The sequence below is a fragment of the Pelobates fuscus genome, chromosome 5, assembly GCF_036172605.1.
Source record: "Pelobates fuscus isolate aPelFus1 chromosome 5, aPelFus1.pri, whole genome shotgun sequence".
Taxonomy (NCBI): Eukaryota; Metazoa; Chordata; class Amphibia; order Anura; family Pelobatidae; genus Pelobates; species Pelobates fuscus.
In genome coordinates this window covers 19,466,106-19,493,888 of record NC_086321.1, presented here as the reverse complement: position 1 = coordinate 19,493,888, position 27,783 = coordinate 19,466,106, and the positions used below count along the sequence as shown (strand labels likewise).

The window sequence follows — 27,783 nt, the reverse complement described above, 5'->3', positions numbered from 1 at the left end:
ATATCTATATGGGATATTCATGGTGTGCTCAGTAAGGTCCTACTTTGCTCACACTCCCGCCTGGTGACAGCTCCCCTTGGGACCCTGCGTTGCTAAGGACGCGAAATCAGTGACATGACGTCATGCGCCCCATTACACCCGCCCATGTCCCCGCAGCCAATGAAAAACAAGGCGTCTGCACACTGTTGCCAAACGCGTCCGACGATTCGTGGATCTGACCGTCAATCAAGCGTACAGCGCACAGGAGTTGTATACACCAGAGAGAACACAAAGCTGGTACAGACATAGACATAGCCTCCTTCTCTAGTGTTTGTAGCCCCCTGTGTCGCGGAAGGCAGGGCGGTCATGTGACGCGGGGTGGGAAGGGCGGTCATGTGACGCGGGGTGGGAGGGGCCGCCCTGACGCCAGACACTGCCCGTGAAGCCGTCCCGGAGAGCATGCAGCCGCGCAGGCCCGAGGGCTTTGATGGGCTGGGGTACCGGGGAGCCGCCTACGGTGCGGACTATCAGCTCGGCTTCCCGGCAAGGTCACTGAGCTCCTCGGGGGACCTGTCCCAGCACTGGGTGACCACCCCGCCCGACATCCCCGGCAGCCGCAACCTGCACTGGGGGGACAAAACACCTGTGTATGGGGGAGACGGCAGCCTGCCCCCTGCCGGCCTGGGCGAGGAGAGCAGCGGCCGGGGTGAGAGCCTGCAGCCACAGGGGCCGGGGAACTACAACTCCCAGCATGCTTTCCCACTCCATGGGCTCACAGAGCATCATGGGAGATGTAGTTTTACAACAGCTGCCTCTTTGACCTAGTAATACAGTCAGGGTTATCACCTAGCTGCCAATTGGGAAAGGAAAAGGGAAATTAAACTGAATTTCTTATTTTAGGCCGAATTAAAAAAAAAAATGTTTTTCTAGTTTAGTTAATATGGCCTAAAAATAATGAAATTTAATGTAAGTTGCTGACTGTTACCAGTGGTTATTAACCTTTTATGACCGTTCCACCTTACGTACATGCTATTTTTTATCTGTTGTAATTAATTCTACAAAATGTATATTATTTTATTATTTATATAGCGCCATCATATTCCGTAGCGCTGTACATTGGGTATATATTAATAATGTAACAAATACGTAAATAAAAAAATAACACTAAACACTTTAGAGTGTTCTAAATGTGAAATTATATCAGTTGCAATGGGGAAAATGGTATTGCTAATATATTGCTGGCTATAGTATGGGGCAAATTTTAGTTTTAACTTCTTCAGCCGTGAGGGAGGGGGGCACTCCAGGAGCATATAGTGCCAGTATAATTTCCTTGTTGCAATCAGTGGGCAAGATGGGGATCCACTGATGCGTCCTGGCCCAAGGGTTAACGGCTTTATTTTTTATTACTGGCATTTATAAAGCCCCGAGAGATTCCACGGTGCAGTTGGGGAAAAAAGACAAGACAATACAAACAGACCGATAAAAAAAGTAGAGGGCCCGGGCGGTAAGCTTATGATCTAAAGGTTAAAGGGACACTGTAGGCACCCAGACCACTAATTAAAGTAGTCTAGATGCTGTGTCCCTTTTGCACTTAGTGCTGTAACGTAAAACACTGCAGTTCCAGAGAAACTGCAATGTTTACATTGCAGCTCTAGGTCTGCCCTCTGTGGTTGTCTACCAGACAGCAACTAGAGGGCTTCTGGAATCCAAATTGACTTTTTGTCCATTATCTGATGCTGGACGTCCTCACGGACCCCCAGCGTCAGATTTTCCCCATAGGAAAGCATTGAATAATGCTTTCCTATGGGGAGGTCTAATGCACATGGGGCTATTGCCGCACATGCACATTAGGTCTCCCCAGCCGGCTGATGTCGAGGGAGGAGCTTGGGCGGAGCCTGACCCAGCGCCGAGGGACATCAGCGCTGCATTCCGGTAAGTTTTAACCCCTTCAGCCGTGAGGGAGGGGGACACTCCAAGAGCATATAGTGCCAGGAAAATGGGTTTGTTTTCCTAGTACTATAAGGTCCCTTTAATGGGTAAATAAGACAAGAGGTAGCAGAGGAATTTGGAGGTGATGGCAGAGAGAATGACTTGCAGTAACTGGTAACATACCTAAAGGATATATTTGAAAAAAATAAATTTTAATATATCTGTGCTGTTAAAGGAACTCTCCAACCACCATAACCACTTTCACTGGTACCGTCCCACAGTAAGATGTCAAGCTATTCAGCACAGTTTGACACCTCACCTAAATCCCTTCAGGCAGGAGAAGCTGGATATTGCTGCTTAAAGTAAAACAAGACAGCAGGCATTGGCTGATATGCCCCCTGAGCGCTGTCAGCCAGTGAGTGTGGTCACAGTCACACATCAGCTGTGCTTTATACTACATAGAGAGAGTAGTTATATAACAGAGAGCTGTAGTAGTTATGGTTATTGGAATGTTCTTTTAAAATGCATTCTCAATAAATTCTGCCCGTTGTAGAACTCCAGTCGCTATGATTCTTGTGCATCATTTATACTCTATATTTCAGCCTGGTATTTAATGCACAAACGTATTAGGTGTTAAAAAGTGTTAACATTTTCTCACTAAATTAAAGTGGATTTGATTCGCTAAACTAGAAATTGTCAAAACAGACAAGGGAATTACAGTTTATTTAACCCCTTAAGGACCAAACTTCTGGAATAAAAGGGAATCATGACATGTCACACATGCCATGTGTCCTTAAGGGGTTAAGTTAAGAAAGATGATCTTGGAAAAAACTTTCAACTCGGTTATGTTACCAGCTGTAGTTTTTTAAGATCTAAAATTTGCAATTTTCTGTCCATTCTCAACAAATAGCATTACCGAATAACTGTACTATCGAATTCTAAACTGCTACCCAACAGCATGGTGCATGTATCACCGAAGAGACCTGGAAAAACATGTATTCAGGTTTTAAAGGAGCACGCCTGCTGTTGTGGTTAGTGTGCCAGGAGCGCCCTAGCTCCCTCCCAGAGTCAATAGTCAAATAATTTGCAAACGGTTTGGCAACTTTCCTATGGCAGCCTCTTATTTTTCTGCTGTCAAACTTGAAGCGTGTCTTTAATTCCTGCTGGAATTTGATGGCGTGAAATATTGTTATTCTCCAAGCTTTACAACTACACTTACAGTTGTCTGTCTGTTGTACCACAAATGCTGTCTTATGTTGTGCAAGATAGAACCAGCAGGTTTTATGTACAAGTACCTATGTTGCATTGTTTATTTGAGTATTAATAATTTTTCAGAGAAAATGCAGTGTTTACATTGTTGCCTTGGGACACCTTCAGTGGCAGTCACTTCTACATCCAGCCACTAGAGGTGTTTCTTGAGTCACTGACATTAAGCGTCTCCACGCTCTATATGGAGACGCTTAACATTCTACGAGGAGATGCAGATTGGCCAGCACAGTGTTTTTCCTATGAGTAAGCAATGGATTGGCTGAGTCTGGATCCCTTGTGTATAGGGATGTCTGACTGCCATTGGTTTTCCATATTATCTGGCAGTTACAAATGTAAGACGTACATTAGTTACACATTTGTATCATGCCCCTGTCTCCTGGAGTAATTTAGTAGGCCATCCAATCGACCCACAGACATGCATATCTCAGGATAGGACAGCATCAATCAGGGTTATTCACTAAAAGTGAGAATTCAAGGTGAATTTTAAAGATCAAAATATCCAAATTGGGAAAACAATCAGCTATGCTTTCAGCTACTCTGGAGTTAAATGTGAAATGTAATTTTAAATTCACTTTGAATTTTCACTTTGGTAAATAACCCCTGAGCTTTTTTTCAACATGTTCAGAGCTATTTTGCCACTAGTATTGGTGCTGTTCACTCATAGCCATTACATAGTGAATATTATTTTATTTTCTTCGGTGCACAAGTTTATTGCATGCAGTCTTTTTTTTTTCCACACATTTATTTTCTACTTACCTGACTGTCTACCTCTCAGCCTGAAACCTGGTTTATGTGAATGCTGGACTCATTGAGTATAAATGCAGGGACGTTGTTTCACTCTTTTTCTCACAGGCCCACTTCTTTCTGGACCAGCCATCCATGTGTGTTATTACCCCATGCCACTAGTCCAGTCATGGCTCTCTTCTTTGACAAGCTACTCCCTTCAGTGTGTCCCTAGCACACGTCACTTGCGCCTCCTTCCCTTTTTAAGTTTCTAAATGTATTCTAGATAAGATGCTAAGAGTGACAGGGACACCCTTGTCCTATAACCTACACAAGGACCATTTGGCTATCCAGTGATCCACGTTAGAATTTAAAAAGCAAATGTAATTTAGTTACGAGTGTTTTGTTTGAGACAAAATCCAAGAACTTAATGAAAACTAGATGAGTTTTAATCAGAGACACAATGAACAGGTTAAACCCCTTCCAGTTTTAATACATTATATAGAATATGCATTACAATTTTTTTTTTTTAGCTTTTAAAGGGAACCACCTGGCACTATAACAACTTCATTGGAATTAAGTTGTTAACACAGGAAAATCTAATGGAAACCATCGACTATGGGCAGACCTAAATGGCACTGGAGAGAAGGCTTTGGGGTTGAACTGTTTGTGAACAGTTTAACCAAAAGTAAGCTGGCGCCAGGGATCTCCTAGAACCATAACAACGTGATTCCAATGAAGTTAAGGTGTCTGCCTGTCTAGAGTGTTCCTTTAAAGTTAGTCAAATTGAACCCAACTTCTCAAATTGGATTCAACCTGTCCCTGACCAGATTAAGGCAAACCAATTAGAAGCCTTTCAATTCTGGTCTGTTTTTTTCTTTTCTTCTTAAACCTTTAAACTCCAGTCACACTTTGTGGGGGGGGGTAGAAAATATGCAGCAATCAAGAATTGGGCATTGCCTCTGCTAGCCCAGTACGATATAGGTTTGTGCATTGGTCTGTGGCAATTGCAAGTACAGCCTTCCTGTCTGAGATTGGTTAAAAGATTAGTCAAATGAATAAGAACTTAAGATACTTGTTAAAGGCTTATGGTTTCTGCTTTGTCTAAGCTAGATATTTGAGTCGACACATGTCCTGACATAACGTGACTGTTAATTTACTTTTACCTTGTAGCTGCAATATCCCCTTGCTTGTACGCTAGATGTCACTGCAGGCTGTATTTGAGCCTTGTTACATGGTTGCATCCCATTTAACTTGCTTGCAGCAAGTTCCTGATTTGTGACATTCTCGATGACTATTGCACGTGGAAAGTAATAAAAAATGGAATGCAGAGAATCAATACACATAATTACCTATGTAAAAAATACAATCTACAAACAGAAATAGACATAAAAAAAACACAGTGTAGTCTGTTTAAACACCATAAGATGCGCTTATTTAAATTGCACTCACAGAATAAAAGTGCAATAACGGGCATATAACGATCTTTGAAGACTTGACGGAGTATCTGTAATCTTCTTTAAAACAAAGGATCAGTTGAAATCCAGCATATCAATCACTAAAAGGGATTATGGTGTCGACATCCTTCCTCCCATAGTTGATAGAAAATCGCTGGATTGAAAACACATATAAAAATACATTTAAAACAGAAAATAAAATTAAAATTGGATTCTAATAAAGTCTAAGAAAAGGCAGTGTTTACATTGCTCCCTGGTGACACATCCAGTGGCAGTCACTCAGGCGGCCACTAGGGGTGCTTCCTTGGTCTGCGTCTCCACACTCTACGTGTAGCCACTGAACCTTGCACATAGAGATACATTGATTCGATGCATCTCTGAGGATATACCGATTGGCGCATGCGCAATAGCCTCCCAATGCTTTCCTATAGGAAAGCATTAGATTGGCTGAGATTGTTAATTTTGATTATCTCAGCCAAGAGGGCGGAGCAAGCCGTGATAGTCCCGCGCAGCGCTGGAATAAAGATTAATAAAAATCTTCTTTGAAATTGCTTACAGGGTGGCCGGGAGGGGGTTCACAGCTATATTGACAGGAATATATATTTGTTTTCCTGTCACCATGGTGTTCCTTTCATGTTGAATTAACTGCAGTGTCATGAACTATGACCATATGTGTAGTGTGTGCAACTTTTATTTTTATTTTTTTATAGCCATTACAAAATATATATGAAATCAGATCTGCTGTGAAGTAGTGATAGATCCTATTTTCACAAGAGGTGCACTATGACTTTCTTTAGGATGTCCGATGATGAAATCTATATTCATTGGTTTAGTTTCTGCATATGTGACTCAAAGGGTGACTGTACTAATAATGTCTGAAAGCCTCCACAGTTTATTTTAAGTTTATTTGTATTTATGTTTTTATGAGCTGTCCATATTTAATTTACTTATTCTTGTTCATTCATAATTGTGAACTATGAAAGTAAAATGTGGAAATGTATCTGATTTTATTTCTGGATCTATCTGTGCTGGCAAACATTCTGTGTAGGACATTTCAAAACAGAACAGTAGCAATCACCTGGAAAAGAATACTATTAACCCCTTAAGGACCAAACATCTGGAATAAAAGGGAATCATGACATGTCACACATGTCCTGTGTCCTTAAGGGGTTAAACTTTATAAACATTGGCAATAAAAGGACCACCTGCTAATTGTAAAGGTTTTATGCCCTGGAAGTGGTCTGACCTTTAGGGATTTATTTTGGGATATTTTTCATCTTGTCAGCTGACAAATTGAGTCATGAATACAGAAAGCAATGTGTGAAAAACCCTCGGGCCGCATGGAGATTTTCACCCTCAGGGTTACAAAAAAGAATGCTAAAATTATTCATTTTGGAAATTTCAGAAGTCTACTAAAGCATAAGTCATTTTTCTTTAGTTGCACATAACGTGGGCAAACGCTTATTAGATCAGTGCATCATTTAACAGGTGGCAGTCTGATACCTGTATGAGATCGTTCTAAACATCTCTCGTAAAATGCCCTCGGTTTCTGCTTTTTTTTGATATTTGGACTGTTTGCCAAATTGAAACACTTGATATCCACGAAATAACAAAAGAAAATTACAATTCATCTGTGGGAATTTCAAATTCAGAAACGTATAGGAATACATTTTGTTTTATGTTACCTGCTATGGACAAATATATATATATTTTTTTTAAATACTGCATTTGTCATATTATTATTTTATATAGCGCCAACATATTCCTGCAGTGCTTTAGAATTATAGAAGGGTGTATCTGACAAAAATAAGCTAATATTCACTAATCTTGTGTCTTTCTTTTTAGAACAATTGAATCGATTTGCTGGATTCGGTATTGGACTGGCCAGGTGATACTTTTTTTTTTTTTTTTTTAAACATTAACACAACATAATGTTAAAGGAACACTCCAATTCTACATTAACAAAGTTACACCATTTTATCACTTTATTAAAAGTAAGATAAGTCAGCACTTTAATAAAATCTATCCAGGGTGGATTTCATCTGGTCAGTAACACTTGGTTAAATGAGTGTTTTCTACATAAAACCGTATTCTTTCTGATTAGTTATCCTAAGATTTACAACCAGATGAAGGTTAGATTTTTAGAATGATAACTTTTCAGATTAGTTTAATAAAAGTTATACAATGAGATTAATGTATTTCTGAACTCTGTCAGGATTATTCACTGAAGGGAGAATTGTTAAAAATTCGAAGAGAATTTCAAATTTAATGAAAAAATATACAAACTGGAATAAATCTCCAAGTCATCTATGCCTCCCGTTCAGCAATGTTAGTGTAAAATGTGATATTCACATGGAATGCACCTTGAATTCCACAAATTCTTACTTTGGTAAATAACCCTGTGTAAATTTACTTTAAAACAGTTTAGCTGTGAAGAGGAGGACTCAAATTCGAAGAACTGCAAATCCAAGCATTTGTGATCATATCTTCTAGATAGAAAAAAAATGTCCAAAATAATAAGGAATTATTTTCCGGATCATGACATTGTGAACGGATTGATAGAATCAATTTCCCCCCCAAATGTAAATATTGTATGAATGTACATCCTCATGCTACATATTTAAAGTTCAAGGGTTACTCTAATCCCTTTTTCTGATATAGTCATTTTTAGTTTTTGATGGCCTGTCAGGGTCTTACCTGAGTTGGGAGTCTGTAGCGCAGATATGTTGCTCACCCTTGCAGATAGCCACAGGCCGAGGTGGTCAGGTAAGAATTCCCCTGGCCTGTGGGTCTGTGCACGGGGGCTGTGCAGGATGCAGTACCAAATACGCAGGACAGGCAAGGACTGAAGCAGCAGGATAGTCGAGGGATAGCCGAGGTCAAAGGATGCCAGAGGTCAGGAACAACGAGGAGTAGCCGAAGTCAAGGGATGCCAGAGGTCAGAATAAACGAGTGAGAAGCCGGGGTAAATAATACGAAGTAGATAAACAGGAGCACTGGTACAAACAGAAACACAAGATCAAAGACTTGACCCTGAGCACAGGGCGAGGCTAGGTTTAAATACCCTGCTGATGACCGATCAGAGTCAGGTGAGACACAGCCAAGTCAAGGTGCAGCCCCCGGTGTAGTAGCCATGCCAGGATGAACAGGACCGGAATCAGTAGTCTCTGTGTAAAGCTGCTGTGGCTCAGAGGCAGAAAGCAGGACTAGGACTGATAAGTTCCCCGGTTCAAGTCCCCTGTTGGGAACTCCAGGAGCGACCACGTCTAGCTGTCTGTCTAACAGGTGAGAACCCTGACATGGCCTACTGGTCATTATTTATTAGGTCTCCTTTTATAAACCTAAAAATAAAGGGTTAAACCTACCTGGAATCCAGTGCTGGGTGAAGCTCCCAGCTATGCCTTCCACACTCCGTCTGATGTCAGACATGCTCAATCATGTTCCAATCAAATGCTTCGCCTAAGGAAGCCTTTGATTGGACCTGTGCTAGATTTAAATTAAAAACAAAAAACAGGCGGTGCAGGCGGGAGGGTGGAGCAAGCGTTCCCTAGCAGACACGCTGCCTGCAAGGGAGAATCCCTTTCATGTGTCACCAGGACGCTGATGACATACATTTTGGACAGAATTGACAATAGGCAGCCCGTAATGTGTGTTGGGGGTGTAACGAGCTCCCAGCACAAAAGTGCATAGATCTCAGTATGTGGAGCGTTTCAAGCACAACCACTTCTTAAAACATAGATATGGTAATGCTTGGAGTAACCCTTCATTTTTTATTTAATTCTTGGAATCAAAAACTATATTCAGATAGATTTTGCCTCTAAAAAAAAAAAAGCATTTTACTAAACAATAATAGATTTATTAAAAAAAATTTGATTTAATTTATTTTAAAATAATGATCCTGTGCTTCGCAGGCACAGCGATTGCTATTCATGCACCATGCCTCTGATAAGCAATGGACTGGCATGGGAAATCATCAGTTCAGATCCCAGAGTTGGAGTGGAGCTGAGACGAGCAACCCCCTTGCCACTGGATTATAGGAAAATAAATTTCTGGATAGATTTTGAGTCAATCCAGAGTTATAAAAGTGTTAATTTAATTTATCATGAGGTGTTCCATTAAAGCAGGAGTTCTGAGTACTTCATTCTGATTGGACGCCTTTAATGCTGAGGATTCTGAAAGGTACGTTTCACCATCTGACATCTCCCATTAGGGCTTTGTAAACAGTGCTATAGACCTGACCACAGGATCTTGTTTTGACGGTGCAAAGCATACATTCCCTTAGACTGGCAGTTCTGTGTCACAGGATGATGCTGGTTGTAGTTGCTGATCAGGACTCTGTGCAAAGCAAATTCAAGAAACCTCAGTTGAGTGTCTTTTTGAAGCAGCAATGGGCGATTTTAAGTTTATCTGCTCACAACATTCCTGCAGCTCATTGTATCTGATTTTTTATTTTTTTTGATGATTGTGCTAAGATAAGTTGCTATAGATATTGGGCAGCAATATGTTTTTCCAGGTCACTTGTTATAAACCTAGATTTTTGGTATCACTTTGTTTAAGTATTTTTTTCTCTTTCCCAAGTCTCTTTACAGAAAATGTTTTGGCCCACCCATGCATTGTGCTGCGTCGACAGTGCCAGGTATCATTATTATTATTATTAATGATATTGTTGTTATTGATACTTCTCTGTTTATCTTGTTTATCTCTTGGTGGTATCACTTTTTTTTTTTTGGAACTGCTACGTATGTATATTTATACCCTATATTTAACAAGTATGTGTTTCCTGATGTGTGAATTATAACATTTTAATGTATACATCCACATTGCTCAAGCCTAGAAATGGGCACCTCCACCTTAGCTCCCTGTTAGTCATTGTTACAAGCTCTTTCCTTTGCACCTGGCAGTCAGCATACAGAGAAGAGGAGAAATAAAACAATATTTTTGTTTCTTCTCCACATTTTCAGTGGGTGCTTGGACTGCCTGGATTGAAATTTAATTTGCTAAATTTTTAAAGGGTTAATTCAAGCACAATGTTTTGAAGTGATTATATTACCTAGAATCTGTATATGTAGAATTTTGCAATGAATCGCTGAACATACGGCATTAGACCCTTCTGCTGCCGGCTGTGTATCCACAACAGCGTTATTGGGGTGTTATTAACTAGACCTTCTGTGCATATTTCATCATACAGAATTGTATTCATTCTCTGAGAGTGATCGGTGAGTGAATGGTCTGCATCAGAGCTTGGGGAGGCTGTTTTCAATTGGTTTGCCTCAGACCAGGATACTTTTGGCATTATAATCACTACAGCAGGCTGTATTGTTTATAATGATGAAAGTAACCCTTTAATCGGTTTAAAATGACAATTTACAATAGAGTAATTTCCAGCAAAGTGATATTTCCCCTTTACATTGTTTTTTCTTTAAATATTATAATACATTTTCTGTAATGTGTTTATTGTGCAACCTCGTTTTGTACATGGATTTGGTATAACAACCTGTCTGTATGCCTATTTAAGAAGATTTTGTAAAATTTTCTATAGGCTTACAGAGATCTCTTAAAGGGGCACTATAGTGTCAGGAACACAAACATGTATTCCTGACACTATAGTTCCATTCAGGGGGTCGGCGCCCTTTATCTGGAATTAGAAATGTGGTATACTCACCTTTTTTCCAACGCCTCGTGTGGCTCCTTGATGGGCAGCACTGCCCAGGAAGCCCTTCTAGTGGCCATCTGAGGAGGGATTGCAGGTACTTTGCATGTTTTAAGGTGCGTGGGGGTATTTGTTCCCTTCCACACCCCTATAAAGTTTGCCCTATGAGTGTCACAGCCATTAAATTGCTATTTTTCTAAATTTATTGAATTCATTGGGCTGTTTTCTTCACTTTATCTCAACTGAAATAGTCCACATTACCTCTATCTGTTCTTCTTTCCCATCTCACTCCCCCTCTTTTATTGGCAATGACTTTGTATGCAAAACTGTATTGCTTACGTCGGCGTGATGGATGCTTAACTCGACCACTGGTGCCGAGGTTTGCACATTTCTTGCCACATTATCATGGTTAATGAAGTAATGGCAGGTGATAGACATTTGAAAAATAAATATCTCTGTTTACGGATCCCAAACATAAATATTATTGCATTTGTCATGTTTTAACATCCATTTTTTGTTTGTTTTCAGGTTAATTACCATGCTAGAAATTACCAGTTATCTCCATTTAGCATCGTCAATATTATGTATAACTTCACGAAAACCCAGGTAAGGTTTGGATTTTCATAAGAAATGAATAATAATTAATAAATATTAATATTTGAATGTATTTATTTAAAGAAAAAATGTTCACAAGGCTACCACTCTATTTATTTATAAAATATTTTACCAGGAAAGATGCATTGAGATTTCTCTTGTTTTCAAGTATGTCCTGGGTCCACAAAATATTGCATTGCTACATTAGGGTACAATAAAATACAAAACCAATATTTAATATACAATATATACAAAATGTAACATAGAACAGGTAGGAAATATATAATCAACCATAACATGTGCATTTTGTTTTGAGGTATGTAGAGAGGGATCTCTTAAAAGACTTTAAGATTTAAGAGTATGCGGGAGGTCGTTTCACAATTACACACTCTGTAGGAAAAGGAGGATTGGGCCGTTTTCTTTTTGTATTGAGGTAGACTAAATAAAGTGTTGGTACTTGATCGGAGGTTTTAGGAGGTGGGAACAGCTGAGGAGAGCATTTTGTTCAGGTAGGGTGGGAGTTTCCCAGAAAAGCTCTTAAACACAAGGCTGGAAAGATGAAGGGTGCGTCTGGATTCCAGCGACAGCCAGTTTAGTTCTTTTAGCATGTCACAATGGTGTGTCCTGTAATTACATTGTAGCACAAATCGGCAGAACGAGTTATACAATGTATTAAAGGAACACTATAGTCACCTAAATTACTTTAGCTAAATAAAGCAGTTTTAGTGTATAGAGCATTCCTCTGCAATTTCACTGCTTAATTCACTGTCATTTAGGAGTTAAATCACTTTGTTTCTGTTTATGCAGCCCTAGCCACACCTCCCCTGGCTATGATTGACAGAGCCTGCATGAAAAAAAAAACTGGTTTCACTTTCAAACAGATGTAATTTACCTTAAATAATTGTATCTCAATCTCTAAATTGAACTTTAATCACATACAGGAGGCTCTTGCAGGGTCTAGCAAGCTATTAACATAGCAGGGGATAAGAAAATCTTAATTAACCAGAACTTGCAATAAAGAAAGCCTAAATAGGGCTCTCTTTACAGGAAGTGTTTATGGAAGGCTGTGCAAGTCACATGCAGGGAGGTGTGACTAGGGTTCATAAACAAAGGGATTTAACTCTTAAATGGCAGAGGATTGAGCAGTGAGGCTGCAGGGGCATGTTATATACACTAAAACTGCTTCATTAAGCTAAAGTTGTTCAGGTGACTATAGTGTCCCTTTAAGTTTATTAATGTGGGATTGCGATGCAGATCCATGTACTACATCCCCATAATCAATGATTGGCATCAGCATTTGCTGTACAATCTTTTCCTTTACTGTAGAGCTTAGGCAGGATTTGTTTCTGTACAGGACACCTAGTTTTGGATAAAATTTAGATGCAAGTTTTTCTAGGTGGAGGCCAAAAGATAGGTTGGGGGGTCTAACCACATACCCAAGTATTTGAAAGAGTGGACTGCGGTCAGTGTGCGATTTGAATTAGTTTTGAATGATAGGTGACAGTTTTGTCAGTGTTTAGGAAGCGTTTGTTTTTTTGGCGATCCACTTTTCTACCTCTGTAAACTGGTCTATGAACTCTCTAGTAAAAGAAACACTGCTTTTATTTGCTTTTTAAAATAAGTATCAATGTTTCAATTTGGGGGGGGGGGGGGGGGGGGGGGCTTGCTGTTGTTTTAAAACTGAAGCTTTGACACCTATTTGAAAAGCAAATAAAAGCTATGTTTTGTTTTGTTTAGTCCCTACAGCTCTATCATTGTGAATATTATATATATATTTTTTTTTATTTGCACATGTTTCTAATATAATTTCAGTATTTTATAGTGTGTTTTTGGATATTCTTAATTGTGTTCATATGGTAACCATTTGCTGCTGCTGTTTCAGGGTCCCCGAGCACTTTGGAAAGGGATGGGAAGCACCTTTATTGTTCAGGGTATAACTCTTGGAACGGAAGGCATCATCAGTGAATGTACTCCTTTACCCAGGTATTGCCATTTAAATGCGACAGGTCTGATAGATCTATATTTTCTACTCTGCCAGGTTTGGGTTTAAAGTATATTTTGGTTTCAGCTACCATAACCTAGAAATAATGCTTTGTGTCTCTGCACTCACCATTATATGACTGGAATGTCTATTTGCCAGAATCGGCTTCCTCTTTGGAAACTTCAGCCCTGAGATCTAGAAAGCATGGGTAAATGTGATTCTTGCAGCTGGGCTACAAAGTCATTTTTTGTGATTAAATACAATCAAAATAAAATAATCTCTATTTGATCATTTAGTCAGTAGAAAAAGAGTTTAATCTAATCTTTGGATGTGTCTTTTAGAGTGTTTGTTTTTCTTTGTACAGTTTATATTACTGTGATTCTTTCTAGGGAAGTCACCCATAAATTCAATCCAAAGCACATAGCCGGACATCTTCTTCTGAAAGGGTAAGTCACGATGTGTTTCCTATATTGCCAGGCCTGGTTTCACTTAAAGTAACTAAAAGCTATTAAGTTAAAATTCCTTTTATAATTGTAGTTGTGTTTTGGGGTGTTTGTTTTAATTTTTATGAAACATTTATTTTTAATATTTGAGAGACTGAGAAATACTTTTCTTCTTTGATATATTTTGATTTAAAATAGCGTAAATTGATTCTGGAGACGCATCGTAAACCTCTAGACAGTCTCGAGAACCCTGGTGTCCTGGAACCTAGTGCAGTGCACATATTGTGGGAGATTTATTTCTTTTTATTTATGTTCCTTTAGGGTGAGATTCAAGAACCTGTCCCAACTTCCAATTTATAAAAATGTTCTAATAGTAGTCTGGTATATTGAAACAGACTTTTATTTTACCTTTACAATTATCTCCCACAAATCTTAGTAAATGGAGTGCGTTACACAAAATAATAACGCAAAAGAAAAAATAATTGAAAAGTAATAAATAGTATAAAATACTGTCGGAATAATTCATGCTTGAAAAAAGGCAGATTTTAAAGACACTTTGACAAAAGTCCCCCCATTGTATAGATTTTAACTGAGCGTTATGGAATTTGATGGCGCTATATAAATAATAATAAATAAAAATAAAAGATTGTCAAGAAGCGTAACATTGTTTTGGCAAAGATGGGAGGTGAGGCAATCCCTTTCTTCATAATTCTAAGTTAAAAATTGATCAAATAAAACAACAATTTTAAAGGAACACTCCAAGGCCCATAAATACAGCTCCCAATAGTCTGACACTCTCAATGAGTTATCCCTGCATTGGTGGGCTTATCTCAGGATAGCCAATGCAAGCTGCGGCTTTGGAACCTCTGCCTCTCCATAGGAAGTAGTGGAGGTGGGGAGCAGCGCCTGACAGACACTAGGTTATAAGTCAAACAGTTTGACTACTTACTAAAGGAGGGGGTACATCATAACTACTACAGCACGCTAGTGGAAGCTGCAGGACTGGACATTTTAGGATAGATTGTAATTATCATGGACACTATACTGAGGATTCAGGAAGCCTTATTTTATAATTCCAAGCCAGAGGACAGAATGTCCCAAATCAGTCACAGATGTAGTGAATTCAGTGAAAGTGATTCAGACACAGAGGTAGCAATGTACCTCCCCAAGACATTCTTAGCAGTATAATATCAGACTAAAGAAAATTTTCCATTGAATTTGTATCTATTTTACATTTTCACTGCTTAGTAGATATAGCACAGAAGAAAACACTTTTTTTTTATTTTTTTTTGGGTGCATGAAAGCCTTTCCCTTTATCCCTGACACAGGCTGAAAAGTCATTGAGAAGCCTCTGTGCTGTATCTGCAGGCGCACATGTGCAATGTCATCTTTCCAGCGCCTCTCAATGCTCTGTATTAAAGCACATTGACAAGTGGGGAAGGCAGGAAGCCACTTCCCTTAGCTCTGTGATGGCTGGAAGCCAGGGAAGAGTCTCTGCCCCAGTTGTAAAAGTGCAATTTTTGGTTGAAATTAGCACTTTTAGGAACTGTGGAAAAAAAAAAAGACAGACTCCAGACACACAAAGTACTTTAACCCTTTAGTAACCAGACCGTTTTTCAATTTTCGTACCGTTAAGGACCAGGGCTCTTTTTACATTTCTGCAGTGTTTGTGTTTAGCTGTAATTTTCCTCTTACTGAATTACTGTACCCACATATATTATATACCGTTTTTCTTGCCAGTCTTTTTTAGTAGCCACTTAGTCACAAACCTGCCCAAAGTTAGCATTTATATTTGTTTGTGAGTTAAAATTGCAAAAATCAATTATGATTGCTAACTTTGGCCAGTGTTTGTGACTAAGTGGCTATTAATAAAGACTGTGAACATACCCCATTTGCAATACCTTGGGTTGTCTTTTTTTGCAAATGGTATGCCATCATAGGGGTTATTCTCATTCCTGGGCTACCATACGCTCTCAAAGGCAACATAACTAATCTGTCAAATTTCAGTGTGAAAGAATGGAAAATCAAGCCTTGTATTTGACCCTGTAACTTTCAAAAACACTTTAAAACCTGTACATGGGGGGTACTGTTCTACTTGGAGACTTCGCTGAGCGCAAATATTAGTGTTTCAAAACCGTAAAATGTATCACAGCGATGATGTCATCAGTGAAAGTGCCACTTGTGTTTGAAAAATGCAAAAAACTTCACTTTCACTGACAATATCATCGCTATATGTTTTACTGTTTTGAAACACTAATATTTGTGTTCAGCAAAGTCTCCCGAGTAAAATGGTACCCACATGTTTTAGGGTGTCATGGAAAATGGAAAGTTTTTCTTTCGGCCTGGGTTGTCAGGCAGGTCCCTCAAATTGCAATCAATAAAATTACCTAATTATGTAAAAATATTAAATAAATATGCACGTAGAGTTTAAATATATGTACATATGTATTTGAAGTCTACGTTTATATTTATGAAATTATTTATGTAATTATGTATATGGATATATATTTCGTATTTCTATAGATATATATTATTTTTTTTTCATTTTAAGTGTATTTTGATATAAATATATTAATATCAAAATACAGTTAGAATAGTTTTATTTATATATATATATATATTTATTTTTAATTTGTATATATATTAAATTACATATATATGTAATTTAATTATGTGTATTTTTATATTAATATAAAAAAATGGTTAGTATGACTATATATATATATATATATATATATATATATATATATATATATATATATATATATATATATATATATATATAATGTATGTATGTTGCTCCCGGTCTGGGGGGGACTGTCTGACAGCCCAGACAGTCCTCCCTCGGCAAATTAGGCCCCCTTGGGCCATGTGATCGTTCTGAAAAAGTGATCACATGGCCGCAATAGGTGTCCACAGCGTGTGTGTGTGTGTGTGTGTGTATATATATGTGTATATATATATATATATATATATATATATATATATATATATATATATATATACACACACGTTTTTTTTTTTTTTAATTTTTTTTAACAACATAACAGCGCTGTGGACACCTATTGCAGCCATGTGATCACTTTTTCAGAACGATCACATGGCCCACGGGGGCCTAATTTGCCGAGGGAGGACTGTCTGGGCTGTCAGACAGTCCCCCCCCAGACCGGGAGCAACACTGATCGCCAGCGGGGGAATGGCAGCGATCGGGTAAGTAATAGATTTGCCGCGTACGTACTAGGTTTTTGTCGGACGTGCCTAGTACATCCGCAGTCCTTAAGGAGTTAATATTGGGTAATTGCCTCTATGTATTGTATAATGGGTGGTAACTTTACTTTACATATTTTACAGGTTGGTTTATGCCATTGCAACACCATTTTACTCAGCAAGTTTAATTGAAACTGTACAGGTAATGCTGTATAATTCTCTTTTAGTTTTTGTATGTAAGAATATAGTAATACTTTATATATATATATATTGCTCTGTATATGCAATATTTAAAATTGATTTCTAAGCTGTCATGCTGAACTTTTGTTTTTGTTTTATTACATTTTCTTTTATTTGAAGCATACGATGCGTAACTAACTTGTAGATTTAGCTCATCCCATATAGAACTCTTTGGGAATGGAAAAGGTTTGAGATTACATGGTATTCATTATTTTGCAATATTTCACCCCGGGTCTACAAGACAATCATAGTGTAATGTTTGTCACCCTATTAGTGACAACGTCCAATAATATAACACATACCCTGTTTATGGATTTCCTGATAGTATCTTTAGAAATACAGTTTTCTAGAATGCGGTTATAATGCAAAAAACCCAAAGTACAGCTATTAACTATACTTTAGTTAGCTATACCACACTGCCATAAAATGTGACCCACAAAGGTAGCCATAGAGAATGCCATTTACAGTGCCTTTGCAGAAACATTAAAAAAAAAGGATTTTTTTTTCAACTGGGTAAAAACTATCCCTGGAGCAAGGAGTCTGTAAATTGGGGTATCTATAGGCTACAAATTCTTTGTAAATGCAAAATGAATGTTAGCCCATGTATGTGCATTCTTGGGAAAGAAGGGGGTTAAAAGCACTGTAATCGATAACCTGGTGTTGAATTAATATGAAGTCTTGCTGGTTTGTACCTGCTTCAGTGGTAATGGCTCTATGCCAAGGAGTAGGAGTGCCGTTATTATGTACATGACACGTTTTAGATTTTACCTTCTTGTTTGAGTGCCATGCACAGGTTAGTTTTTATCATTTTTGTTTTGTTGTTCTTTTGTTATTTTGCTGTAAGTCACTCGTTTCCATCTTTTTATCTGTTTTCAGAGATAATGTAATGTATTTTGCTGTAAGTCACTCGTTTCCATCTTTTTATCTGTTTTCAGAGATAATGTACTAATGTTTATAAAAGTTTGGGAAACCTTTTTATGTGTTGCCTAGGGATGGCATGTGCTGTTAGATGTGAGAAAATATAAAGAACCGGTATAAGGCAAATGGATCGCTTGACCATGAGCCTGGAAATAGAGAGATTAAATTGTAGTGTCAAGATTATTTGAGGTCAGATATAAGGCTGGCTATAAGAATTAATTTTTTTTTTAAAGCTGCGTTATTCACCACTGGATGGTTGCCGCCTTCTCTGCTGCTTTAAACTAAGATTAATCATTAAATATTCAGGCTTTCTCCTGATATGCCTTTCAACATAGTGAATACTCTTACTTCCCTAGTATTTCCTTTAGCTCAGGCTCCCTTTATTTATTAATTTATGTATTTATTTATTTATAAAATATTTTACCAGGAAAGATACATTGAGATTTCTCTAGTTTTCAAGTATGTCCTGGGTCCACAAAACATTGTATTATTACAATAGGGTACAATAAAATACAAAAACAATATTAATACACAACATCTTCAAATTTAACATAGAACAGGTAGGTAATATATAATCAACCATGACAGGTGCATTCTGTTTTGAGATATGTAGAGAGGGATCTCTTAAAGGACTTTAGGCTTAGGGAAGATTTTAAAGTGTGCGGGAGGTCGTTCTATAATTGCAGCGCTCTGTAGGAAAAGGAGGATCGGTCTGCTTTCTTTTTCTATTGAGGTAGACTATGTAAAGTGTTGGTACTGGATCAGAGGTTATAGGAGGTGGGAACAGCCGAGGAGAACATTCTGCTCAGGTAGAGTGGGAGCCTCCCAGAATAGCTCTTAAACACCGGGCTGGAAAGATGAAGGGTGCGTCTGGATTCCAGCGACAGCCAGTTTAGTTCTTTTACCATTTCACAATGTTAAATTTCAGTGTGTCCTGAAATTATATTGTAGCACAAATCGGCAGAACGAGTTATACAATGTGTTGAGTTTATTAAGGTGGGATTGCGGTGCAGGTGCATATACTGCATCTCCATAATCAATAATTGGCATTAGCATTTGCTGTCCAAGCTTTTCCTTTACTGTAGAGCTTAGGCAGGATTTGTTTCTGTACAGGGCACCTAGTTTTGGATAAAGTTTAGATGCCAGTTTTTCTATGTGGAGGCCAAAAGAAAGATTGTGGTCTAACAACATACCCAAGTATTTGAAAGAGTGGACTGCGGTCAGTGTGCTATTTGAATTATGAAACAAAGAAATAAAGTATATACACTAAGAGAAAACACGTATACTGAGATAGTTCCAGGTGAACTTCACAACCACCTGTGGAAATATGTTACAAAAAGACAAAAGTGGAGACCACCCAGAATACGTATAATAAATGAAATATAAAAGGACAACCTGATATGGGTCAAATTCCCTAGAATGGGATCTGTGTGAAAATGAAAAACACTTTCATAGCGTAAAAAAGTGAATATAAATGGTGTTTAAAGTGAGATTAGAAATGCACTCACAAACAAACGGTTATTCAGGCCTTTCACCCTCTCAGGGGTAATGTGATGAGCACAGAGGTCCTCCAGCACGATATATGTGGATGTAAAGAATGCAATATAGTGAAGAATGTTTAGAAATATATAAATTCACATTTATTCATTGCACTTACAAATTTTCAGCATAAAAAAGGCATCTCTCCATAAACATATGGAACTCCTGGTGGTGATAGTCGAGTATCCACAGTCCAGAGTCAGGAAGAAGATACAGCATACAAATAAAATTAAATAAAAACAATTATAAGTACATAAGAAGTGTAGTAATATCCAACGCGTTTCGTCCTATTGGATGTCGGACTTCTTCAGGGATAATAGTAGATCCACTTCTGAGGGTTTATGTACCCTTCAACATCCTTTTCTTAATCCGGTACAGCTGTTTACGAGCATGCGATTCACTGTGAACCGCAGAAATCCGGCGCGGAATACAGGAGGCTTCTCCGACAGTTCCGGGTAGTAGTGCGCATGCGCGTAATGTCCGCGCATGCGTCTACTGAAAAGACCACTGCCTGTGGGGGACAAAAGGCATAGAGAGGCGAAAAAACGCCTGAGAACCAAACCGAACACTTATTGCTACAGATTCTAATGAAGTAGAGGAATTACCGAAAATATTACATCATACATACTAATTATACATATTAAATATATCTCTCCTAACAGTATATATGCACACACTTTTACACATAAGCACAGAATAAACTACATAATATAAACTGCATAATATGGATTGTGCATATATATATATACAGCTATATGTAAATATAAATTAATACATGAGGATGGATTCAAATCCAATTAATATAAACCCACTTAAAGGGACATATATCCCCATAATAAGTTAATTAGTATACAGGAATACTGGATGTGATTATTATTATAGGATTATTATGTGTAAAATAGAGAGTAAAGCTCAATTTAAAGGACCATGTATACCCATCATATATTGTTGATATACAAGAAAAAAGGTATAGATTAAATTGGTTAAAGAGCTTCTTTATACGTGAATTAAGGAATGTATTATTTATAGTGAGGAATAAATATACTTAAGTATATTTACTCCTCACTATAAATAATACATTCCTTAATTCACGTATAAAGAAGCTCTTTAACCAATTTAATCTATACCTTTTTTCTTGTATATCAACAATATATGATGGGTATACATGGTCCTTTAAATTGAGCTTTACTCTCTATTTTACACATAATAATCCTATAATAATAATCACATCCAGTATTCCTGTATACTAATTAACTTATTATGGGGATATATGTCCCTTTAAGTGGGTTTATATTAATTGGATTTGAATCCATCCTCCTGTATTAATTTATATTTACATATAGCTGTATATATATATATGCACAATCCATATTATGCAGTTTATATTATGTAGTTTATTCTGTGCTTATGTGTAAAAGTGTGTGCATATATACTGTTAGGAGAGATATATTTAATATGTATAATTAGTATGTATGATGTAATATTTTCGGTAATTCCTCTACTTCATTAGAATCTGTAGCAATAAGTGTTCGGTTTGGTTCTCAGGCGTTTTTTCGCCTCTCTATGCCTTTTGTCCCCCACAGGCAGTGGTCTTTTCAGTAGACGCATGCGCGGACATTACGCGCATGCGCACTACTACCCGGAACTGTCGGAGAAGCCTCCTGTATTCCGCGCCGGATTTCTGCGGTTCACAGTGAATCGCATGCTCGTAAACAGCTGTACCGGATTAAGAAAAGGATGTTGAAGGGTACATAAACCCTCAGAAGTGGATCTACTATTATCCCTGAAGAAGTCCGACATCCAATAGGACGAAACGCGTTGGATATTACTACACTTCTTATGTACTTATAATTGTTTTTATTTAATTTTATTTGTATGCTGTATCTTCTTCCTGACTCTGGACTGTGGATACTCGACTATCACCACCAGGAGTTCCATATGTTTATGGAGAGATGCCTTTTTTATGCTGAAAATTTGTAAGTGCAATGAATAAATGTGAATTTATATATTTCTAAACATTCTTCACTATATTGCATTCTTTACATCCACATATATCGTGCTGGAGGACCTCTGTGCTCATCACATTACCCCTGAGAGGGTGAAAGGCCTGAATAACCGTTTGTTTGTGAGTGCATTTCTAATCTCACTTTAAACACCATTTATATTCACTTTTTTACGCTATGAAAGTGTTTTTCATTTTCACACAGATCCCATTCTAGGGAATTTGACCCATATCAGGTTGTCCTTTTATATTTCATTTATTATACGTATTCTGGGTGGTCTCCACTTTTGTCTTTTTGCTATTTGAATTAGTTTTGATGGATAGGTGGGAATTGTGTAATTTAGGTACTGCCGCAAGTCGCAGAAATGCCCTGTGTCTGCCCAACTGCACTCTGACAAAGATCCAGAAATTTTCTTGATTTGATCTTCGATATCTGCCAGTATCAGGAATATAATTTTAAGGTCTTTCATGGCCGCAAAGTATCGGTCTACCCTTGCTCAATGATATTGTAGACTTTAGTCTCTAGTTTGTGTCCTTGCTCCCAGGTCAGCGATTGAATTTTGAAAAAACAATAAAAAGAGGCCGTCCACTACATAAAATGTGTGGAGGGTCCTTAAAGGGTTACTGGCAATCTAGGAGGGGAATAACCCTAATTAGGAGCTTTTAGGAAAATGGAGGAAGGAAAAGACACCAAGTGTGAATCCCATTAGATTACTGTAGATTTTAAACCACTTATCAAGAATAAAACATAACTTTATTATTAAAAGCAGGTATGTAATGTAAACAAACAGCAAATAGTGTCACAACAAAGTGAATATGTTAAAATTGAACCATGCTGTTTATATGAAAAAAGAGAGTGTCCTATCTTTAAAATATAACTTTTAATAGTTCAGTTAAAATTGTTGAATCAACAAAGATAGAATATCCGGTTATTAAATGTATATAAATAAGTATTTAATACCAATGTACTGAGATTAACTGTTTAGTAGGTAAGTCCCAGAAATTATTCTAAATCCTTTTCAAATCAGCTCAAAAACGAAAAATAAATAAATATGCAACCAGGATCCCTCTATTGTTAAGTTTAGTATATGAGATCCTGGAAGTACTGATGCTGTACTTGAAAAGGGATAAAAGATTCTAAATAAAGGGGTTAAATAACCTCAAATCCCTATTACATACCGATATGCTGAGATAAGATATTTAGTAAGTAAGTCCCAGGATTGTGTTCTAAATCCTTTTAAGTCAGCTCTAACGAAAAGTAAATGAATATGCAACTAGGATATCTGTATTATCAGGTATGATATATAAGATCCTGGAAATACTGGTGCTGTAAAAAGGAATGGAAAATTCTAAATGAAGGGGTTGAATAACCTCAAATCCGATTTTCAAAAACCTTTTCTAATCAGTTCGACCGGTACAATTATATGCAACCAAATATTTTGCACCAATGTGTTTTCTACGTGAATTACATGGATTATTCAGAATCCTTTTCAAAACAGTTTGAACAGTAAATAAATGTGCATCAAATCCAAAAACTGAAAAGATAAAATATAGGGAGGTTCTGTTCTCAAGTTTTCAGAACCTTTCCCCAAATACATATGCAAAACGAAAGTTTTGCAATCCACTGTGGTCAAAATAAGTGTGGTTACTGAATAGATCGTGCAAGAATGGTTAACAAAGTTAAATCATTGCCCGTCGGCAAAGCCGATACAATGTAACCATTCTGAAACTACTAAATGAAAATTGACATCCCTACGTGTGGTTACAAATATGGGTATATCAAATGCAATGTTTCAAAGCACAGAAATTTTCAATAATGCCACCTTGGAGAAAAAAACGTGATTGCTGTGGGAACGAAAGAGTGCTTCCTATTTTAATAAGTAATGAGACTAGCAAGATAACTAGAAATATAAAGCGAGATAAAAGCCCTCATCGTTTGAATGGCAATGACGGTTGCAAAAATATCCGGGCACAAGCTAGGCATAGTTCCAAAAGTGCAGATGATTCATGTTCAGTAAATTTCTTGTCCCTGACGCGCGTTTCGCCCACAACTCATCAGAGGGGAACTGATGTGTGGGAAAAGACCGGGATTTTAAAGGGAGGATAACCATTCTGATTGGTGGATTTCAAAAATCGTCACCACTCTGAGTGCCAATAGGAATTCACTCAGATGGTGACGTGGAAATGGTTTGAATCCTTATGGGGAGTTTTAACCCTTCATGCACTGAGTCTATCAGAAAAATCAGCCCGTGTCAAGATCTTTGAAGGGAACTATTAACCCTTTACAGATCAGAACAAAGTCCCGAATTGCGTCCTAACATGAATTCACAAACTGTTCTCATTCTGTTAGGACGAAATTCGGTAGTTTCGCCGGCGTTCTGTCTAAGTGACAGGCATTTCGGGAATACTGACAGGAAGCATCACAAGATCACGGAGGTGAGAATTGTGGGAAAATTGCTCTGATCACCGGAAACGAAGCACACTTTGCTCCTCCGCTGGTCAAGCGTAGGAAACCGCCATAAGAAAAAGTAGTCTCTACTTTGTCTTATGTTTTAAAGACAACTAGAGCAGATAGGAAGAAATGAACAGATCCTGACAGAGGGAGAGAAGAGGAATTGATTAAAAGGCAAGTTCAGCATAACAGTGCCGCTATACTATGTGCCGCTTTAACATTAAGATTTTTATTTTTTTTATAAATATATACTTTGCCTCTACGAACTTATATTGTGTACTTTGTTAATCCACTTCCACACTTGACCTTTTTTAAAAATATATATATTTATTTTTTATCTGTCATCTAGAGTGAGATCATACATGATAATCCGGGAATTCTCGATTGTTTAAAAGAAGGGATTGGTCGCATCGTTGGACTTGGAGTGCCGCACAGTAAACGGCTGCTACCTATACTTGTTATCACATTCCCCACTGTTCTTCATGGTGTTTTACATTACATTATCAGCTCTGTCGTTCAGAAGTGTGTGCTGTTCATCATTAAGAAAAAGGCCCCACCGCGCGATTCGACAGACAGGCCAAACATCGTTCAGAACACCTTGGATGATTACTTCCCTGAACTTATTGCAAATTTTGCAGCAAGCCTTTGTGCTGATGTCATGCTTTATCCCCTAGAGACAGTGTTACATCGCCTTCACATTCAAGGTACGCGCACGATTATAGACAATACAGATCTCGGCCATGAGGTTGTCCCAATCAACACACAATATGAGGGAATGAGAGACTGCATGAATTCCATAAACCGTGAAGAAGGCATCCTTGGCTTTTACAAAGGTTTTGGAGCTGTGGTGGTACAGTATACGCTTCATATGGCCGTTCTGCAAATAACAAAAATAATTTATGCATCTTTATCACGTAATACTAGCTGAAGATTCTGAGTTCTGATGATTAGAATGTCAGATATAATTATTGTTTTTGTTTTTTTCTTGAAACGCCAGTGCAAAAAAAAAGTGTAAATCCTTTCCCACTGTGTCTCTGGTTTTTTTTTTTTTTTTTTTAATCCGTTAAAATATCCGTCGAATGAAAATTTACAAATTTTAGTAATTAGAAAGAAGTAGGAAAGTACTATTGCTTTTCCATTGACAGGTGTTGCATATTCCTCAGTCAGGGGACTAGCCCTTGTACAAACTAAACTACTAAAATATGGAATATAAAAGACCTAACGTAAAAAAGATCCCAGCGATGAGTATGATAAAATCTTAGAACTTTATTGAATTAGACTAAAATTGGTGATACATAAGAAAAATGATAGTGTCACTCTGACGTGACATACACAGTAGCCTCTCTTGAAGAAAAAAAAAAATAATTTAAAATGGAATCGGAAAAGGCTGAATAGGCTCCAAAAAACCTGCTTAACACCTTGAGTACCTGGACCGTAATTTGTTACAAATTATTTACTTTAGAGCCAGCGTGTGCAAGTTAGTGACTTGAAACATTGGCTAGGTAGCAAGTTTAAATAAAGTGATACTAGAGGTCGTCCAAGTTGTGCTTGGTAGGATATTTTAGCTGGATACATTGCTTAAATGCTGTACTAATAACTATCACTTTTTAAATGCTCCTCACTGGTATCGTTTAGATTTTAGATCTTTTAAATGTATAACTACCCAACTTTTCTTTAGGTTTCCCAAAATGTTTGCATCTTGAATATAAATCAATCTGTTTAGTAAATTTATCAAGATGTCCAAAGTTAGAGTAAAAACAAACTATTGCATTCTGTTTATACCTTCTCTGAGGAACCGGTTCTATAGCAGTAGTTCCCAAACTTTTTAGGTTCAAGGGGCCCCTTAACAGTTTGGGAACCGCTGTTCTATAGAATACCAGCTCACATTTTACTTTTTATCTATCACCTCATTGTAATCGTCAATGCTTGTTTAAAAGGGGCACCTATTAAAGTAAGGATTGTTCGTATCCATCTGTTTCATTAAATGTGCACTGCTGATGAATCTTTTAACTGTTGGTGCAACAAAGAGAAGCAACGTATGGGTGGACAATTTGGGTATCTGAACCCATTTAAAATGTTTAATTGCTTTAATTCAGGAATACGTTTTTGGCTTTAAATGTGTGTACTCGGTTTGTATTCTTTGATACATGCATGTGTAAAAGTTACTAATTATGTGTCTTAAGCTAAAGTGGGTTTTTAAGGGTGTTTTCAAAATACATATAAACGCAACTATTAAAACAAAAGTATATTTATAAATAAAAATGGAGAGAAGTATGATGCAATTTATTTTCCCTTTTAAATGCCTGATAAATATTACTGCTAAAAGCTTATTTAATGTATTTGAATTTAGGAAATACATTTACAATTTGGTGTTTTGAAGAACCTATAAAAACAAAACTCAATTGCAAAATAATAAGACAAAGCTATTTCGTCTGAATCAGTGAGACCTCAATTAAAGCAATCAATGTATTAAAACATGTTTGAGAATTTTTGTTCTGTATTAAATGGCTCCAAGTAGGTCACGTATGCTAAATGGGTATTTTTGGCACACCTTCGCTGGGTATATTGTGTTCTCAGTATATTTTCTTGCATCATTACAGGGGGGGCAAAGAAACATGGACTCTTTGCAAAAACTGCTGTCATTACAGGCCTGCCCCCCTGGATCATTGGCATCAAAAGACAAATTATACTCCATCCTTTCCTTTTCAAGACATGTTCAACATCACGCAAATACCTACCTCATCCCAATCCGCGCCTACACACAGGCACTGTGTGTTTGCTGTCAGCTTGTTGAGAAATTAATTTTGCCCTAATTGAAACTGTGACTGGTGGACCAAACTACGTGTACCGTTAATTTGGTTGGTGAAGTCTCCTGATGTAAGAAGTGTTAATTCTGTTTGCAGTGTATTCATAGAAACAACAAGAACTTGTACTATACTTTCTTTCCCCAACAATATAATTCTTATTTATGTAATAGACTTAAATAGGTAACAGTAATTTTGCATGCCCACACATAATTTTTGCCAAAAAAATACATCATGCTTCATCTTCCTTATTTCCTTCATTCTGTAATAATTTTGCGGGCCCCTGTGCCTTTCTTTCCCTTTCTCTTAATTTGCTGTGTCCAACAGAACCATTGTATATGTCATCACTTCATAGGTATAAAGCTGACATCTGAACTACACGTGCTAGAACCCCCTGTGCCGACTCTATGCAGACAGACTTTCCCCTCTACAATTAACATAAAGTTGTGGAAAACCTCAGGAGAGAACTGCCTATTTTCAGTTATAAAGCGGAAGAGCTTCTAGTATGAGCGAGCTGATATTACAGCCAGAAAGTGGTTTAATAGCCACTGTTACGGATTTCAGATAACTTATCAGTTGGTCTTTGGCAGTCTCTG

The 27,783-nt window shown here is 37.6% G+C and overlaps 1 protein-coding gene across 1 annotated transcript; it reads left to right on the top strand.

The window, feature by feature from the left end:
* The first annotated feature begins 392 nt into the window (after positions 1–392).
* SLC25A46 (solute carrier family 25 member 46) lies at positions 393–26,860 on the top strand. The gene is made up of 8 exons (XM_063453636.1): positions 393–685; positions 7,203–7,245; positions 9,936–9,993; positions 11,536–11,613; positions 13,484–13,584; positions 13,972–14,028; positions 17,377–17,434; positions 24,733–26,860. The coding sequence occupies exons 1-8, from the start codon at positions 439–441 to the stop codon at positions 25,309–25,311; spliced, it is 1,221 nt and encodes a 406-aa protein (XP_063309706.1). The 5' UTR covers positions 393–438; the 3' UTR covers positions 25,312–26,860.
* The last annotated feature ends 923 nt before the right edge of the window (positions 26,861–27,783 follow it).

Coding starts and splice junctions, on each gene's coding strand:
- SLC25A46 (XM_063453636.1), top strand. CDS start 439: ATGCAGCCGCGCAGGCCCGAGGGCTTTGATGGGCTGGGGTACCGGGGA. Junction 686..7,202: donor CGAGGAGAGCAGCGGCCGGG/GTGAGAGCCTGC, acceptor CTTTCTTTTTAG/AACAATTGAATCGATTTGCT. Junction 7,246..9,935: donor TTCGGTATTGGACTGGCCAG/GTGATACTTTTT, acceptor CTCTTTCCCAAG/TCTCTTTACAGAAAATGTTT.